General features: G+C 39.6%; 1 protein-coding gene across 3 annotated transcripts in view; it reads right to left on the bottom strand.

Annotated features, from left to right (window-relative positions):
* NAV3 (neuron navigator 3) overlaps positions 1-19,247 on the bottom strand; it is an 862,925-nt gene that overhangs the window by 207,582 nt on the left and 636,096 nt on the right. For all 3 annotated transcript variants that reach the window (XM_039497831.1, XM_039497841.1, XM_039497851.1), the window contains one exon: positions 18,930-19,113. In XM_039497831.1, coding sequence (XP_039353765.1) covers positions 18,930-19,113 — 184 coding nt within the window. The remainder of the gene's footprint in view (positions 1-18,929; positions 19,114-19,247) is intronic.

Consider the following 19,247-nt stretch of genomic DNA (forward strand, 5'->3'; position numbering starts at 1 on the left):
TGGCTCTTGCTGGTACGCCGGACCGGACCAGCTTACTTTCACCTCTGCTGGCAGGACAAATGAAGGCATCATAATGCTGAGGTGTCACTTTTACACTGTTTGGCAGGCACACTAATAGAATGTGAAAATTATGATGTGTTAAAAAATTCCTGAGTGTAACTCCTGAGTGTAAGACAAAATGATGTAAGTACAATTAACACAGACAGTGATTTTTAAAGCAAAGTGAACAGGATGTATGTCAGGCACTGACTGAAAGCTGTGCACGCCATGTACAGCGATACTGTACTATAGCTTTTTGACCTAGAAGAACAATTATTTTTCCAAGGCAGCTGAAAAGATCAGACAACTATGACTTCTTTGTGTTCTTGAGCTGTTGGTGTGCCAGCCTGCAGGTACAGAGTGTGTCGTTTCCATTAAATGAAGACAAAATGCAGAGGGATATTCAGCTGAAAATGCTTCCTAGCAAAGTATTTCTCCCTATCCACCTAACCCCTTCCAAGTTCAGGGAGCTTCTGTCTTGAGACTGCTTTCAAATCTCCAAAATCTCTTTAAAAGCATTGCTCAGTCTCAGCACCAGGTCAGTCCCTCTGCTTCTGAAAACTGAATTCATTTTCCAAAGATATGTGAAATAAGTGCAGGGGAAGAGGGAAGAGAGAAAAAGGCTGTCAGCATTAAATACAATGGGTTCATGAAGTCCCTAATTACTTCTGTTTTATGTCTCTTGGTTAGCACTAGAGCATGATGGACCCATTAGCTTCTTGCACAGCTATCTTTTCCAAAACTGCTGGCCCCACACTTACAGATGTGACCATAGGTGCTAGAACTACAGATGCTGGGCATGCTGCCATCCTCCCTGCCTTGAAGTAGGAATAACAACCCAAATACATCACGTTCAGAACCCCAACTATAAAAATTACTCCAGAACCACTGGATGGGACCTTCAACCCATCAAAAGTCTAGCATTCTTGCAAGAATTATACTACCTTTTAAAAAGAAAATATTGCCAATGCAGCCAATTGCCTACAGACAGAATTTGGCAGTCAGAAAAAAAAATGAAGTTTTGCAAAACATACAGTGCACTTTTCTTAGCTGAAGGCTCACACTCATATTTGAATGTATTGTTATGTGTTAGTCTAAAGTGCATTGAAACTTGGGGTTATCTAAGATAATTATAAGATGCCATTAAGTTCCTTAACGGTACCTGGTAGCTGAAACAATAGGGACTTTCAACCAAAATACAGGCACATGTCACCACCAAAAAAGGATGCATATCAGGCCACTCAGAAATATGAACTATGTGAGAGGAGAGGTTTCACTGGCTATTGTTTGTAGTATAGAAGAGAGTGTGAGTGAGTGAGAGAGAGAAAAAAAAACAGCACTAGGAATGTGGCCCCAAGGAAAGCAAATGACTTGTCTATAGTTGAAAGTTAACGTGGATTAGGGTAGAGTGTAAATTTAAAGCACAGTAGCTGTTCCTGACCACACTCTTATTCCAGAACAAGAGTGCCTTATTCCTGTTTAGCTCCTACACATAGGAACAGCTCTGTGTGTACACAAGCTCTAGAAGAGAGATCTTGTGGGCTAAGTGCTGACTGGAAAAGGGGCTCAGAACTGTGAGTAAAAACACAGTCTCTTGTTTGATTCCTGCCATGTTCCAGGAAACGGGATGTTGTACACACTTTGTAAATAGACAAGGACTGCATCAAAAAAAACCCCCAACAACACATGACTCCATCATAAATTTTTCCTCCTAACTGCAATGACCCACAAGGCTCTGACTTTTTGGCTAACTGCTCCCATCAAAACTGGTTGTAACAGTTACAAAAATGGCAGTCAATGCAGCCTAAGAGATAGGCACAAGACCAAGGGCAGCAGTACTGCATTGCATCATTAGGAAATTTCTGTTTGAACAAAGTACTAAGAGTTTGATTCAAAGCCCTTTGAAATCAGCTGGATTCTTTCCATTGACTTCAATGGGCTTTGGATGAGGCCCTAGGTTTTTTTTATTCTTGCAGCTTAAGGAAGCAGAAACTGCTAACCTAGGCGCAACAATCCCAATGGCTAATTTCTGTTGTTGATCTTTAGGCCTGATATGGGTGCAAACAATGAAACAAAACAGAATAGGTCAGCTGCAAGCAGGGCAATGGGCTTTAAAAACTGCTCCTAGCAAGTGCATGAAAACGCTCAAAAGTTTCCATAAGTAACAATGCAAAAGATTCTTAGATGCCTGTCCACCAAAGGCATCGGAGGACGAGGTGGGGATCAGAATTTTAATTTTACCAGAGCAAACTGTGGAAGAATGAGGAAAGTGTAAGGAACTCATCAGTTCAAATGAGCATCTGTGAAGAGTGAGGGTGAAGGGCAGACACTGAATTAATGACAGACTTTGGAGTCAACTGCAGGGAAATCTGTCTGCTTACTCGCTTGCCTGCAGACAAACAGCATAAGAACATTAATAGCTGAGTGGTACAGGAAGGAAGGAATGAGGAGGAGAAAGCTCCATTAAATTGTATACAGCACATAAAGCTGAAGGATGGAGCTCATTGGAAGCTGGATACACAGCATGAGTCAAATTGACAAACCCCAGCTTCAGTGGAAACCCATGTAATGATTCCCTATATCCTTTACTATTTATTAAAAACAGAGTCTTTCTAGCAGCTGTTACTTTATAGTGTGATGGTAGTGTAGCAATCCATCTATAATGTAAAGGGTGTCCTGTAAGTTGTAATTCTGAAAATATCAGCCATGTGATTTGTTAAAGTTGCTGGACACTTTAATTCTGGTTAGGGAGAGAAAAAACTCAAGAACAAAAACAAAAAGCAAAACAAAAGCAAACAAAAAACAGAAATAAAAAGTTTTCTTATGGGATCAAAATCATTTCACTCTACTGAGTACCTGAATTTGACATGACAAGGTACAGTCATACCACGTTGGTGGGATGAGTGCGCACTATAGCCGGATGGGAATTTTCTGTCAAAATGATTTTCAGATAGAAAATATTTTTTTCACAAAATCAAAAAAAATTCTGCCAGAAAATTTCAATTTTCCCTAGGGGAAAAAAAAAGAAGAAAGCTCTCTGGCTCTTTAGCAGCCCACCTGGAAGGGAGCTGGCAAACTGGGACCTCACACTTCATGACTTCCTGTGCTCCCAAGTTCCCCACTAGGCAGGCTGCCACAGAGCCAGGGCTCCCCACTTCCCCAGTTACCCTAGGCATTTTTTGCTTCCCCATTATTTTTTATGCTTTCTCCACATTGACTTCCTTCTTGCAAAACAGAGTGACTTCAGATATACATAGATCATTCAAAGCAGGGACTGTGCCTTCGTATATGTTTGTACTGCAAAAGGGGGCCTCAATACTGATTGGGGTCTCTGAGCACTACCACAAAGTAAATGTTTAATTACAATGAACGAAACAGGTAAATGAAATGACAGGTGACCATCTAGGGTGACCAGATGTCCTGATTTCATAGGGCAGTCCTGACTTTTAGGTCTTTTTCTTATATGGGCACCTATTACTCTTCACCCCCGTCCCGATTTTTCACATTTGCTGTCTGGGCACCCTAATGACAGCCCTTAAAGACACAAGAAAGGATGTCAATAAAATAAAAAAAAGAAAAAAAACTACTAAAAACTGCCAACAAACAATAACTTAGCAATTTTAATTCAACTGGAATTAAGTACACTTAGGTACCTCAAAGACCTTTTTAAAAAAATCGTTTTTACCCAAACAAAGCACCCAATTAAATAACAATGTGCTGCAGAAGTGTCAGATCGGGATTGCAGCCATACAGCAATATGTACGTGTAAATATACATACATATACACATTCACCTCTGATTGACTCTGTTTTAGTTCCACTAAGACCCATTCTGTTACTGGGTCTCAGACTACCTATGTTAATTTCTTGTCTTAAAGCTGCAAAAGAAGCAGATGTATAATGAATCTTTTGTACCAGATGGCAGGAGAAAGGGGGAGCTGCATAGCACTTAGTTCTTATTTCTATCCGACTTCTTTTGGATCCTTTCATACCATTCTGGATAAAACAAATTTGTTTGTGGATGCTAAAATAAGATTGAGGTTTTTAGGGCCCCAATTCCTCAAGGCAATTAAAAATGTTCCTAAATCCATCCCTATTCAGCAAATGTATAAGTGTTTTGTTGTATAAGGATGGACTGCTGAATTGGGGCCTAAAATAATGAGTCATACTATGAAAAGAAATTAATATCATAATTTTTGGCATGTTCTCATGTTGCAGAGTGTTTTTATTAAGCAGGACAAAACACAGACCACTATATAAGCTATCTTTTTAAACAGCTGGTCTAGCTCTTATAAATGTGGTGCATCTCATACTTAAGTATATTAAACATTCATGTTTTTAATTTCTATCTTAATCTCTTTTGCCTGGGCACTAATTGATAAAAACAACAACATGTAGTTCTTTGATGGTGGAAGTAAGATTTTTTTTTCTTTTCTCCATGAATAGAGAATCTGATCTCATACACAAAAGTTCCAAAACATACTAATTGATTCATTAACTGGTATCTGCAGCACAACCATATGAAGTAATTCTAGTCTCATGCCGTGAGACTTTGAGAATATTAAGATATAATAGCTGGGGAAAGGACAGTAGTAAAAGAAGAATTCATGTAAACATAAACTGAGGAGAGAATAAATGCAAGCAACAAAACGAGTCATACATTTCTGGCCATATTACAGCACTGTGCCATGTCACCTACGCACAAGAAATAATTGGAAAGAGTCAATGTTTGCTTCAGAGTGGGTAGAATATGAATTAAGATGGAGGGGATGGTAAGCATTAACACTCTACAGCTCTGATCCTACAATCATTTACATACAAGTTTAACTTCGCATTCACAAGGGCGAAGTTATGCATGTGTGTAACTGTTTGTAAAACCGGGGTAGGGAGGTCCTCGTAAATAGAATTAATGTTACACCAGCCTGGGGGGTGGGAAGAAGGAAGGAAGGAGGAAATTGGGATGTAATTTCACCAGAGCAAATTTTGGAAGAGTAAGGAAAGTGCCGTGAAGCAACAGAGAGCAACACAAAGAGAAACAGAGAACCACTCAAAGAGAAATGCATGTATTTTTAAGGGTTCTGTTTCTTCTAATTGCAAATGCAATAAAGGCCTGATCCAAAGCCTCAATGGAATCAATGGAAAGATTCTCTTTGACTTCAATAGGCTTTGGACCAGGCCACAGGAGTAATAAATTGTGGCCAAATACACATAAGCAAGAGAGTGTAAAAAGTAATGAATGGTGAGAATAAGGCATGTGCAGGTAGAATTAAATAACTTAAACATTACAGAATGGAATTAATTTTTTATTTTTGTTTAAATTGTGAGGACTGATAGTGAAGAAAAGATTACAGTTACAGTTTGAAATGCACAAAGAACAAGAAGTCAGTGAAATAGACATTATGGTTCTTAAACAGATGGCGAGGATAATTTATTGACATGAGAAATCAGTATTGCTATGCATTGAAATGAATTGTTTTTCTCAGGTTTTCAGAGGACGATGTGATGATATATACCAGATATATCTCAGGGGAGGAGAAAGAACTCCTGACGATTATAAAAATTACACCAAGGCAGATAATAGGAGACTAGAGATGGACAGAATTTCTGGGATCCCTCCCACAAGTCTGAATGAAGAGCCAAAAGAGATGGGGAACCTTTGAATGATGGAGTAGAGGAAAGCTTAAATTTAAAACAATTGGGAAAAAGTAAAGGTTTTTTCTTACGGTTATTGTCCTCCCCCAACCATTTACCAAACACCGATATTTGTTCCTCTGTTCCTTGTGAGGATGGAAATGACATGGGTGTATTATGACAGGGGGGAATAATTTACTTCTGCTGCCATGCTGTCCCTGTTCTGTATGAATACACAGAAGATGACCAAAAGGTTCAGTCTGTCATCTTTAAGAACCAGTAGAGTTTCCTTAAACCAAATAAAGACAATTAATATTTTAAATATTTGTTATTTGCCATTGTGACAGGGTGCTGGGCAAAGGGTTGCTGATTTATCCCTCTGTCACGCCAGCTCCCATTTAGGGGAATAGATTAGACCTGGCTGGAGGTAACCTGGCCCTAACTGGGGAAGCAGAGACAGTGGCTGATTAATTAGCCTGGGGCTGTCTAAAAGCCTCAGATGAAGGAAGCCAGGGAGAAGCAGAAAGAAAGGGAAAAGGCAGGGAGAGGAAGCTGGAAAGTAGCTCTTCCCTCCTGCCTGCCACGGTGAAGGGCCAACTGTATATGGTGAAACTGTGGTGGGAATAAACCTGTGAATAAACTGTACCAGTGGTTACTAACCCCAGGGTCTCAGAGTGACTTTGTGGGCTTAGCAGAGGCAGGAGATTTAGTCCTAAATGTCCCCTTTGGTTGAAGGTTCAAATCTGCCTTTTAAAAGGGCCTCCAAAAAAAGAAAAAGCGTAGGCACAAATTAGTATTTGAACACTCAACTGTCTGACTTGTATGCACAATTGGTGGATTTTGAAGCACATGAATGGGTGTTTCTGCAAATGCTACTGCTGCATTTTCAAAGGCCATTTGAAAAAGTGACCCTTACCATCAGAACAGATATTTTAAAAAATAATTTAAAATTATTGCTTATGAAGCTGTTATTCAGGTAACACTAACGTGAATGAAGTATAGTGCAAGGCAGATGATATGCACTTTTACATATACTGCTTTTTTAATTAATTCAAAGTGAACTCTGGCTAGGAACACACTTACTATTTTAGGAATTTCCTGCACAAACTTGCAGTCAATGCAAAATGTGCAAATGCACTTGGTAGTTATGTGAAGTAAATGAACAGAAGCTAGAATAAGACCATCATCTTCTGCTGACTTATATGGGATTTGAACCCACAGGTCCAGGAAGTGGACTGAAAGGCTAATGGAGAAAATCACTATTCCAATTTAGAAAACCCATCTGCATTACACATAACATATTTGCTTGAATAAACAACTAACCTTCTAACTAGTAATCAGAGCTATTATGCATTTTAGTGGATTGGGTTTCAATAGAATAACATGAAAGAATGCCTAGTCTACTCTCTAGACTCCCTTGCCATTAATTAACAAATACAATACCAAAAGATAACAACATCAAAATAGCAAGCACATTTCTCCTCCCAACAAACCAACCACTTATCAGCAAATAAATTACAAATAAACATCTCACAACCCTCATTTCCCCCAACCAAAATCTAACTCCAGCTACCTTAACCATCTTTAAATGCCTGCTGAAATTGATTGGCCGTTGCAGCATGCCTGAAAGACTGATTGTAAGGTCAAGGAGGAAGTCAACAAGCAGCTAGTGCAGATCCTACCTAGGGTTAGGGATAGAGCATCATGTGCAGGGCCGCCCAGAGGGTCTGAGGCAAAGCAATGTCAGGGGCCCCTTCTATAAAAAAAGTTGCAATACTATAGAATACTATATTCTTGTGGGGGCCCCTGCGGGACCCAAGGCAAATTGCCCCACTTGCCCCACCTTCCCCCCACCCCCGGGCAGCCCTGGGAAAAATAAACATTTAAAAACCTTCCGCATCTCAGCACAAGTTTGAGAAAACTTTTTTTCAAGTCACCTTTACAAGGTATCACTGGTTCTCAGCATCAGCTAGTTCTAAAAGGCACTAAAGCTCATTAACAGGATTGGACAAATATTTTCCGTCAAAACTTTTTTCGGATCAAAAACTAGAGGTTTTTAAAAAGCAGAAAAAAAATCACGGACAATGTCTGCTTTCCTTCAAAATTTGTTGTGTTTTTTTTTTAATTGAAAAGCTGAAATTAGTCTGCCAAAACCTGAACATGGTTTGGGGTTTCAGAAGTGTGTGGCCAAATATTTCCTGCTTGCTTTGTTTGTTTAAAGAAATAATAAAAAAATTTGCCTAAAAAAAATCCAAAACTTTTGAACCACCTCAGCTTGTGACCAAACGCCTGAGCCCATCCAGTCAGAGATTTTTCCAGGTTTCTGATACTCTGCTGGCTTCCTTGACTCATATCTGTCTCCATAACTTTGGGTTCATTCAGCTTAGAACATAAGAACATAAGAATGGCCATACTGGGTCAGACCAAAGGTCCATCCAGCCCAGTATCCTGTCTACCGACAGTGGCCAATGCCAAGTGCCCCAGAGGGAGTAAACCTAACAGGCAATGATCAAGTGATCTCTCTCCTGCCATCCATCTCCACCCTCTGACAAACAGAGACTAGGGCACCATTCCTTACCCATCCTGGCTAATAGCCATTAATGGACTTAACCTCCATGAATGTATCTGTTTCCTAGAGATTGACTCCATGGGGTCCCTCACAAACTGGAGAGGGTTACTGTGGGTTTGTCTTTAGTATAGCTTATGTACATACTCCACGAACTCAGCATTTGAGCTTGTTCCAGAATCTGGGATAAGCCTATATTGTGAAAACTGAAATGCTCAAAATAGCACATGCATGTGAATAGACACAGGGTGCTAAAATTAAATTAACCCAGGGGTTCTCAGACTGGGGGTTGGGACCCCTCAGGGGGTCATGAGGTTATTACTGGGTGTCGCAAGCTGTCAGCCTCCACCTCAAACCCTGCTTTGCCTCCAGCATTTATAATAGTGTTTAATATATTAAAATAAGTGTTTTTAATTTATAAGGGGGGGTGTGTCACACTCAGAGGTTTGCTATGTGAAAGGGTCACCAGTACAAAAGTTTGTGAACCACTGAATTAACCCCTCTGGAGCCTCGGGGAATGCAGGGGAGTGGGGGGGCTCCCTTGGTAGGGCTGGGAAGGAGATAGGGGGTGTAGGATATTGCTCTTCTCATGTGATCCCTCCCCCACAGAAAAGATAACAACTTGGCTCTTTGTATTAAATAGCTGTCTGCAAGCCTCAAACTGCTGAATGAGCGTTAGGGTAGGGAAGGCTGTGCCTCCTAAACAGCCTGGCCCTGCCCCCTATCCGACCCCCATCCACTTCCTGCCCACCTCAGAATCCCCGACCCATCCTGCTCCTTGTCCCCTCACTGCCCCCCAACACCTCCTCCCCAACCACCACCCCAGGACCCCACCCCCACAACCCCCCTTGTTCCCTGTCCCCTGACTGCCCCAACCCCTATCCACCCCCGCGCCGAGTCCTGACAGACCCCCAGAAGGCCCACGACCTACTCCCCCTTCCCCATCCCCTGACCACCCCTCCAGGACCTCTGCCCCCTCCCTGTCCCTTGACTGTTCCCGGGACTCCCTGCCCCTTATCCAACCACCCTGGCCCCCTGCCATGCTGCTTACTCCCGCCTCCCCCCTCGACCAGAGCCTTAGCGCACCGCGTCCAGGAGTGGCCCTGGACAGTGCTGCAGGGCATGACTCCAGCGGGGCCTAAGGTCCCGCCGGTCGGCCTGGAGCTTGCAGCCCTGCCCCCTTACCACGTGGCTCCGAGTGGAGAGGAGCTCAGGCCCCACCTGAGCCACACCACTTTAGCTCTGTCCAGGGCCGCTCCTGGATTATTCCTGCCTCACTCCTCTCATAAAGCCTCAGAGCGCCGTGTCCAAGAGCTGCCCTGGCCCCTGGACAGCGCTGCAGCAGCGTGGCTCCAGCGGGACCAGAGCTCGCAGCCCCGACCCGCTGGAGCCACACCGCTTTAGCTCTGTCCAGGGCCGCTCCTGGGGAAGGGGAAGGTGGGGCCGGGGCCGGAGAATTCTCGTGGGGGCCCCTGTGGGGCCCGGGGCCTCGGGCAAATTGCCCCACTTGCCCTCTCCCCTCTAGGCGGCCCTGATCATGTGCTCATAAAGAGAAGCACCACTTATTAAACACTCTACTACATTCTGCATGGGCTTCCAAATGGATTTAAATATATACAGTATATGTTAACATTACTAAGACAACCGTTACTTTGGGGTAGATTGTAATAGCCCTTACTCAAGTAACAAAGAGGAGAACAAGGGAATAATGTCCCTGCCTTATGCGTCTGCTCACATCTGCTCACATAGGGACACAGGGAGTGTGGGGGGGAGAGCAAGAGCTACACAGCTGATACTGCCAATTACATCATGTTGGAGGGGAGAAGACAGAGAAAGAGAAGAGCCTTGGCTCTGCCCTTACCAGCGTGGGTGATCGGACACAGGAGGGGAATTGCGACTCACTGTGCCACAATTAATTCTTTGGCTTAGTCGTGAGGAGGTGCACTGATGTAACACCACTCACTCCGAGTGGCCTGTAAAGATACAGCTAGCCCTATAAAAACAATGAAGTCATAAGAACATAAGAACATAAGAAAGGCCGTACCAGGTCAGACCAAAGGTCCATCTAGCCCAGTATCTGTCCCGACGACAGTGGCAATGCCCAGCCCCAGAGGAGGGAACCCTAACAGCAATGATCAAGGATCTCTCTCTGCCATCCATCTCCTCCCTCCTCTGAACACAGAGGCTAGGGACACCATCATACCATCCTGGCTAAATAGCCATTTATGACTTAGTACATGAATATATCCATCCCTTTTTAAACATTGTTATAGTCCTAGTTCTAGCTTCACAACCTCCTCAAGTTCCACAAGTTGTGAAAGAGCGCTGAAGAAGAAAGAACTTCCTTTTATTTTTTTTTTTTTAACTGCCTATTAATTTAATTTCATTTAGTGAGTTCTTGTATTATGGAAATAAGTAAATAATAATTCTTTTCTTTCTTTTATCCTCTTTCTCACTCATGATTTTATCATATCTATCATGTCCCCCTTAGTCTTCTCTCTTTCAAGTCCTAAAGAAGTTTCCCTTTTCTTTCTTCTCTCCTCAAACCCCCTCTCTAAACCCCTGCTCATTTTGACCTATCTTTCTGAACCTAATTCTTTTTTAGAATATCTTTTTTTTTTGTGAGAGAGTGTATCTGTAGTGTGGGCGATTCTAGATGTTATATAATTTATGGATATATATAATATTATATATATATTCTCATTCTTATTCTCCCTCCTTTCTTTTTTTTTTTTGACTTTTTTTGATTGTTTTTCTTTGCACTGCGTGGATATCATAATCCACTTGATCTTTTTCCTCAAGATCTTTTTCAAGATCTTTTTCCTTCATGTTGTATGTATTATTAGTTTGTATTGTTGGTGTTATTTTTGTTTTTTTTTTTATATTTTTTTATTTTTTATTTTTTTTGCCATTTTTTTTATTTGTTTTTTTTTTTTGTTTTCTTTTTTCTTTTGTCTTCTTTTTTCTCTGCTTTAGTCTTAACTATCTTGTTCAGTATCATTCTTTAGTTTAACCTTGTTACCTCACTCTTTTTTCTTTTTATCATTAAATTGAATTTCTCCAGATCATTTATGAATAAATTGGACAGGATTGGTCCTACCACCATACTTCCCCAATTTATATTTACCATTAATTCCTACCCTTTTTTCTCTTTGTTTAAACAGTTCTCAATCCATGAAAGTCCTTCTTTTTATGACCATGATTATCCCTTGACAGACCTTTTTCGGAGAGCCTTCTTTGGGACCTTGCCAATCTACCGGATCCCCCAAAGTCTTGTTTGTTGGTTTTCTATCCCCTCTAATAGATTAGTAAGACACAGACAGAAGACCACAGAAATTATGTTGACTATGAAGAGTTTATGTTGTCTATTTGTTTTATTTATTGCTTTTGAGTTTATGTTTTTTCTTTGCTATTGTTTTAACTAATTTACCGGACTTACCGTACTACCCCTAGAGCCTATGCCTTTACTCTGAATTTACTGTGATGTAACCGAGACTAGAATCTGGCTTTTCATATTTCGATTTGGGGCTGTTTACATTCATAATCTCAGCCATTACATTAACATTTGTGTACCTAGCATAGTATAGGATACAATAATGCAACATGTTTCATATTTGCTCTATTACTTCTGAGAAAGAAGCAAAATGAAACTCAGTTTAGTGTATTGGCTATAAATGTAACTGCTTACAAAGATCAGCCACCAAACTTTGTTTATGCTCCTAAAAAAAACAGGGTATTCCTTTAATATAACGAATTAACAAAATCCATCTGGAGCTCAAGCTGTGCACATCATTCCTGTATGTGATAAAATAGTTTGTCCATCTTTTGGAATTTTGCTGACAGCTCACTGAAACCAGCTACTGCCTAATCCATAAATGAGAAAGAACTTTTGCTTTCATCCACATGTGTTTTATTTTAGTATCTGGGTGGTTGAAAGATCAACACTATGGCAAGTTTAAATGTATTGCTGTGATAATGGAATCCACTAGCAAAATGTGGTGTAAAAAGTATATATAATGGAACCATTGTTGTCATGTATCTGTACTGACATATATAAATAAGGCCACCAGCACCATGATATTTTTTTTATTGCCAAAGCTCAAAGCAACAACAATCATAACTAAATCATGAGATGCCTATCTCAGATACTGTAGCAGCAAAGTCTCATACTTAGTCATGCAGGAACACAGGAAACTTTAGGATGGAAGGAGGTCAGAAAACTGATCTAAGTCTATAATTTCCACTGAGTTACTGCTTATTACTGACCACATATTTTTCCTCTAAGTAGGTGTCTAAATCATTTGTAATATTGTTCATATTTAGTGGCATTGCTATCTTTAATATTTTTTTCCATAAATTGACTATTCTTTGGATAATGAAACTTCTCTTACTGTAAATTCCTTTAACTCTCTCTGTTCTCAGTCCAAGACATTGCCGCCTTAATCTGAAACTTAACTGCTGCCTCCAGAAGTCTATAGGCCAAATTACAGTATATTCATTTGGGGTGGGGGCACAATCGTACTCTACTGATGCAGGTCTGACTCCCATTGTTTGGAGTTTGGCTTGAACTAGTTTTACAGGATTGGGTGCATTATCTCCCCTCTCAGAGCAAACTTGATCCTGCCACCCCTTTAACATTCTGACTGCAAACATGCACTGGAAACTTTTGCTTCTTCACAATAATCTTACTAAAAAAGGGGACTGTAATGATTGCAAATGCAGCCTCGTTGGTTCTCTAAAAAGTGCAATTTTGTTGATTCAAATCCACTCTAGTACCTGTTTCTATCAGATGCTTACTTCCTTTTCTGCTACTGCTAAAGAGGCCAAACTTTCTCCCATTGAAGTTGATAGCAAAACTCCTTTGACTTCAGTGGGATCATGAGTGGGTTCAAGCCCAGTGACAATCATAGAAAGGCCTGAACCAAAAGCCCAGATCCAAACACCATCAACTTTGAAATCTGGATCAAACTTGAATTTTGTAGTATGCGCCTCTCCCTTACGTTCCTACTGTGAAGTCCTAGCCTCAGTGGCAAAGCTCCCAGTGGCTTCAATGGGGCCAGGATTTTACCCACTGTTATACTCTGATCATGTTCAATATGACCTATTGGCAGTATTTTCCCTTTCCATGTTTATAACTGTTTCATGTGAGGCATGTATTTCTAAGTGGAAATTATTACATCCATAATTTCATAATTTTCATTGATGAAGGAAATGAAACAGCAAAGCAAACAATCAAATAGAAGCTATGGGTTGCTGAAATAAAGATGTAGGATCCTGACTTTTGGAACCCATTTTTTTAAATCTTGGCCAATGCTTTTATAATCTAGACTATATTTATCTCTATAGCAGTAGACTATCTACAAAGGGTTAACTTTTCAAAGTGCTTTACTGAAACACATGTAATAGCTAAATACTTTCATCTCATCAAGATGAATCTAGGCAATCTTCTTATCATATCTGACTGCCACAAAATGAATTTTCTCACCAACCTGTGGTTTCTACTACACTTCTGTTATGTCACTTTGAAATGTACCCACAAAATACTTAGAGACCTCTGAATGCTTTCACTTAAATGGTCAATATTCTGGACCTGATTGTTTTAATACATTACTTTAATTCAAATCCAATCTATTTTTAAAAACAAATGAAATTAGTTTGAATAATAAAATTTAATAATTGGAGATATACCAATCTCCTAGAACTGGAAGGGACCTTGAAAGGTCATCAAGTCCAGCCCCGTGCCTTCACTAGCCGGACCAAGTACTGATTTTTTTTGCCCCAGATCCCTAAGTGGCCCCCTCAAGAATTGAGCTCACAACCCTGGGCTTAGCAGACCAATATTCAAACCACTGAGCTATCCCTCCCTTTTTTTTCTTTCTTTTTTTTGGTATTTGTATATTTCAGCACAAACTACAATACATCTAAAACACACAGAGACCAACATTCAAATATTCTCACCATTGGGTTGAACAGGCAGTCGAGGTGTGTATGTTGGGGAAAAATACTAACCAGACAGGGGCAAATAGTAAAATAATCCTCAGCAGAGTAATAAACATTATTAATAAGGAATTGCAATCATAATAGAAGATGTTTTCAAAGCTCCAAATCACACAATTAAAATTAAATGTTGATGTTAATTTTTTTTAAAAAAGTATATAAAACATATCCCTTGTGCAGTATACACATTTTGTTGTGTTTACACATACACAAAATACATTTAAAGGTAGAATTTATACAGCCCATTAAACACAAAGTGTATTTCACAGTGGCCCCAAGTAGGTGCTCTTGGTGAACAAAATGTACAAAGCAATAGAAAATGGGTTGTACTGCCATTAACCCACATACAAGAAGAAAGATGTTCTTAATGAATGTAAAGGCTTATATAAATCATTATTTATGAGTGAATGAAGATAAACACACCATTCAAATATTAGTTATCCTGCCTCTGCCACACTAAGAGCCAATCCTATAATCTTGATCCAAAAATCAGTGGGAATTTTTCCTGGGTAAAAATGGTTCATAGGCTTCAGAGAATAGAAAATATGTATTGCATACGTTTGTTGTAGACAAAATATGTTATGAATGTGTCCCTAATATTGACATGAATAATGTGCTAACCTTAGTTTTCTGACAGACTTTTTCAGAGCATTAAACATTACCCATGAGCAGGTTAAGCAAGAAAATATTCAAGTAATAGCTGTAAGGAAGACTTATAACAATACTTTATATTTATGAGAATCATCTTTAAGATGAAGATCAGGTATGGGGGGATAGAACTACACAATCTAGTTAACTCCACTAGATAGATTATTGGAGCAGGTTAATTTCTTCTGATAATACAGAAAAAAGGAACAACGCAAGGCAATTTTATGTTACATTTTATTGAGACCCTATTACCATTTAATGAACTAGGTAAGTTTTAAGTCCCTATGTTAAAAATTATTTGACAAAAATGTCAATGGTTATGTTTTAGGTGGAAACATTAATATTAATTCATCTTGAGCTTCTAGCCAAGCAACATCTAACTCAATAAGCCCAATGCTATTTTTGTTTTTGCACTCATATCTTCCAGAAACTTTAATGGAAGTTTTGAGTGAACAGGAATGAAGGATCTGATCCTACTGAAATCAACAGCAATCTCTCCATTAATGTCAATGTGCCTTGGATCAAGTTCATTGTGTGTCAAGATGCAAAGAAACTTATATGTTGTGATGGAATCTTCCAGTCACTTAGTTTTAGATGAAAACCCACAATTTATGTGGGAAAACAGTTAAAATTATTTGCTTTTGATGGGAAAAAAAAAGAAAATATATCTAGAATAAAAAAATCATGGTCAAGCAAATAAAGTGCTGCTGTGTGTCAGACAGATAGACAGATAGACAGATAGATAGATCTATCTATCTATCTATCTTTCTCCATGCAAATTTTTCAAGAGCACCAATTTTTTTTTCCTCAGTACTAGAGGCTCATTATTATTTGACAGTGTCCTGTTGGTCCTCCATAACAACAACAAAAGAAAAGTGTTAACTTTAATAAACATACTAGACTTTCCCATGATGTCAATTCTTCTATGTTCTATAGGTTCTTAAACTACTAGCAGAACAAGATAAAGGCAAGTATTTCTAGGGAAATATTAAAGGTAATCTTTGATCTAGAAGGCATTCAGAACCAAGTGCCTGAGTCTTGGTCACTAAAACTATTCTGCAAAATACTAAGAGATGTTGTAATGTTATCTCCTTCATAAAAAGTTCAAGAGATGGATGGGATTGCAGGTGATCTCTGGGGGAATGAGATCAAATTTCTGTAAGTGTGAATATAATAACTGAATTCTTGTTTTCTGTTAACCAAATGGGAAACGATAGAGGTGATACAAGGGAAATTCAGGTACCAAATCTCAACTGTGCACAGATTTAGTAAAGGAATGAAGCAATACAGCCAATAGGATCTCAGGCAGAGGACACAAAGGGTTTGTCTACACTGCAATTAGGCACCCATGGCTGGCCCGTGCCAGCTTTCTCGGGCTTGTGGGTCTTGGGCTACGGGGCTGTTTAATTGAGGTGTAGATGTTTGGGCTCAGGCAGCAGCCCAAGCTCTGGGACCCTCTCACCTTGCAGGATCCTAGAGCCCAGGCTCCAGCCTAAGCCCAGACATCTGCACCGCAATTAAACAATCCCTTACCCAGAATCCTGCAAGCCTGAGTCAGTAGGCATGGACCAGCCACACATTTTTAGTTGCAGTGTAGACATACCCTAAGTGAAGTAGTGACCCCTCACTTGGACAGGACTTCCAGCTAAACTTGCTTCAACTCTTTGTACCTCTTATCCTTCAAGAAGGCATGAGACATCAGGGCTCTGAATATATCATAATCATGGCTCTCAACATAAGGAGGCATACATAGTCAACAGAACCCAGGGGAGGACCTTTGCACTTATTGTATCCATCTTTTGATCCACTATTTTGGCTAGGAACACTAGCATCATGCCAGTACTCCAAAAAGACACCACAAGGCAGTTCAAGTTGTAGCAATGGAGAAAAGAAGCACAGGGAGACGGCCGGTTCAAAAAACGTTGAAATCTTGGACGACTACTAATGAAAGGCACCCTGTCTAAAATTAAGCCTTTACCTGCTGCTGTTGAGCAAAGGACAGGATAACAGAATGTAATAACCCTCTTCCAAATCCTTTATAACATTTTGATTTTCCCTTCAAAGTCTCTCAGACAAATACATATGTACATGCTGCATGTAAAGTAGTGCTGAAGCGGAGGAAGGAATACAGACATACTGCTGCCTATGCCTGACAACTTGCTTTATAATAAACCTTCCAATTCTTTTATTATACAAGGTGTAAAGTGTATCAACAGCAAAGGCATACTATTTGTCAGAGTGCTGAACATTGAGTACATGGGGAGCCTCATTCAAAGTCACTTCCAGCACAAGGGGAAAGGCAAAACTGAAAAAAACAAAGTCTTTATTTTGTGAAAAGCAAAGGTACATAGGGCCCAATATTACGAGATACTGACTGCCTCCTGTGAGGTGGTGCGCAGTCTCAACTATCAGGTGATTTCCATGGGAGTTGAGGATGCTCAGCATCCTTCAGGATCAGTTTTGTGTTTAAATTAGAGCTCTGCAAGAAAAAAAAACAACTGCATATAGTTTAATTTTCAGTGGAAGGCAAAAAAAGATCAGTGCTTTTGAAACTGATATCCAAGGCAAGTCTAAACAATATGATTTCTGAATTTTCTTAGCCTTTCAAATGAGATAAGACAGTCAAAATGCCCCAACCAGCACTTCCACTGCAAACTTTTTACTGCATTCATAATTTCAAGGCAAATATTTCCACTGAGCTGAAATCTGGTAGATGATTTCTCAGCAGATGAGGAAACACATTTATCCTAAACATTAATGTAGGGGGGACAAAACCGTTTAAAGATTTGTACATGTGAATGAATATAAGTACCAACACATTTTTAGTGCATTCTGATACTTCTACAATCTAGTATTGAGTGAAACGTATCATATTTTTCCAGGTGCCGTTGTTCACATATTAAGCAGCTATCATTTGAACAAACAAACAAATAGATGAAGCAAAACAAAACTGAACTTTTACAAGATTAACGCTCTGGTCTAAAGGCTGCAGTTCAGATGAGTTTATGTATGTGCTGTCTGTACTATCTTTTGCTTTTTCCAGTAAAGTTAATAGCGTTAATGTGTTTTCAAATGAAGGACATATTTGTGTTTAAAAAATAGTTCGCATGTCCCGGTCAATATATAACAACCCTTTCATAATATGTTTTTCAGCTACACTGTGAAACCATTAGAGTGCAACAGCTAAAAACTCCATCGCTGTGAATTCGATGGGTTTCAATACCTAACACTTAAACCAAACCCTTACGACAAAACACTGAGAAAAGCCTTCTGACCCTTTAAAAGAAAAAAAAGTGTAAACTACTCACGCAGACTGTGTACATAATTCACTGAAAATAAAGCATAGGGGAGCTTGTTTATTGTGAACTGTTTTCCAATAGCTTCATATTTTTCTTGTTTATTCATTATTTGGAATTATTCACTGCATAGTTAGGCAAATGCCTCTCACTGTTGAGAGTAGGCATGTGAAATTCATTGCAAGTGGTCAATATACTACATATGAGGTGTGTTAGCTGGTTTTGCTTAGGCACACATATGACTCAGTATTGTTTCTTTTCCCCAAGTGGATGAGTTTAGCACTAAGAATTAAGGTTCCGGTGAGATACTCCTGTGAACAAATTCATCATTTTGCTTTCCATGGGTATTTTCTAATATTCACGTATAATGTGCTGTTCCCTGTAACATCCAGGCCAGTTAAAGTCACCTTCCAGAACATTTACACAGCAAACACAAAAGTGCATGAACACAGTCAAAAAATATTAAAAAATTCAACCAAATATTGGTGATAAACATTCACTATTCATCCAGCTCTGCTCCAAAGGAATACAACTACTATACCACCTCGGCACATAAAATATCGATGGTGCACTTATGTATAGCAAAGTAATAGCTACGTAAAATGCTAAAGGCTTTTAAATAGTTAGTTAGTGACAAGCTTTTTCTGGTCTTGACCCTCTACAAATTTCTGTCCAAACAGAGAGAGTGTGAGGCCTTTTTTTAAACAGACAAATAAAAAGGCCCTTTTAGCTGAGAAAAATACTTTGACTTACCTGGACTGCATATCTTGCTGTGTTTTGGACTGGCTGATTTCAGCGGGAGGGGAAGAATGAGAGACGTGCTGTTGTAACTCTACCAAAGACTGGTAGTATTGTTGCTGATGGTGCTGCTGCTGTTTGTACCGAGACAAACTGAAAAACAGTCCTAAAATGGCTTTCAAATTTCCATTCCTTATTTCTATTAAAAAAAAAGTGAAAACACCAGGGTTAGACTCTCACTTTTGTATGTGTAGGTGTGTATCTATATGTGTGTGTGTTTATATACACATATAGATAAATGTATATATACTTGTGTTTATGTGTATTCAAGCA

Source organism: Mauremys reevesii, linkage group 1 (assembly GCF_016161935.1).
Source record: "Mauremys reevesii isolate NIE-2019 linkage group 1, ASM1616193v1, whole genome shotgun sequence".
Classification (NCBI taxonomy): Eukaryota; Metazoa; Chordata; order Testudines; family Geoemydidae; genus Mauremys; species Mauremys reevesii.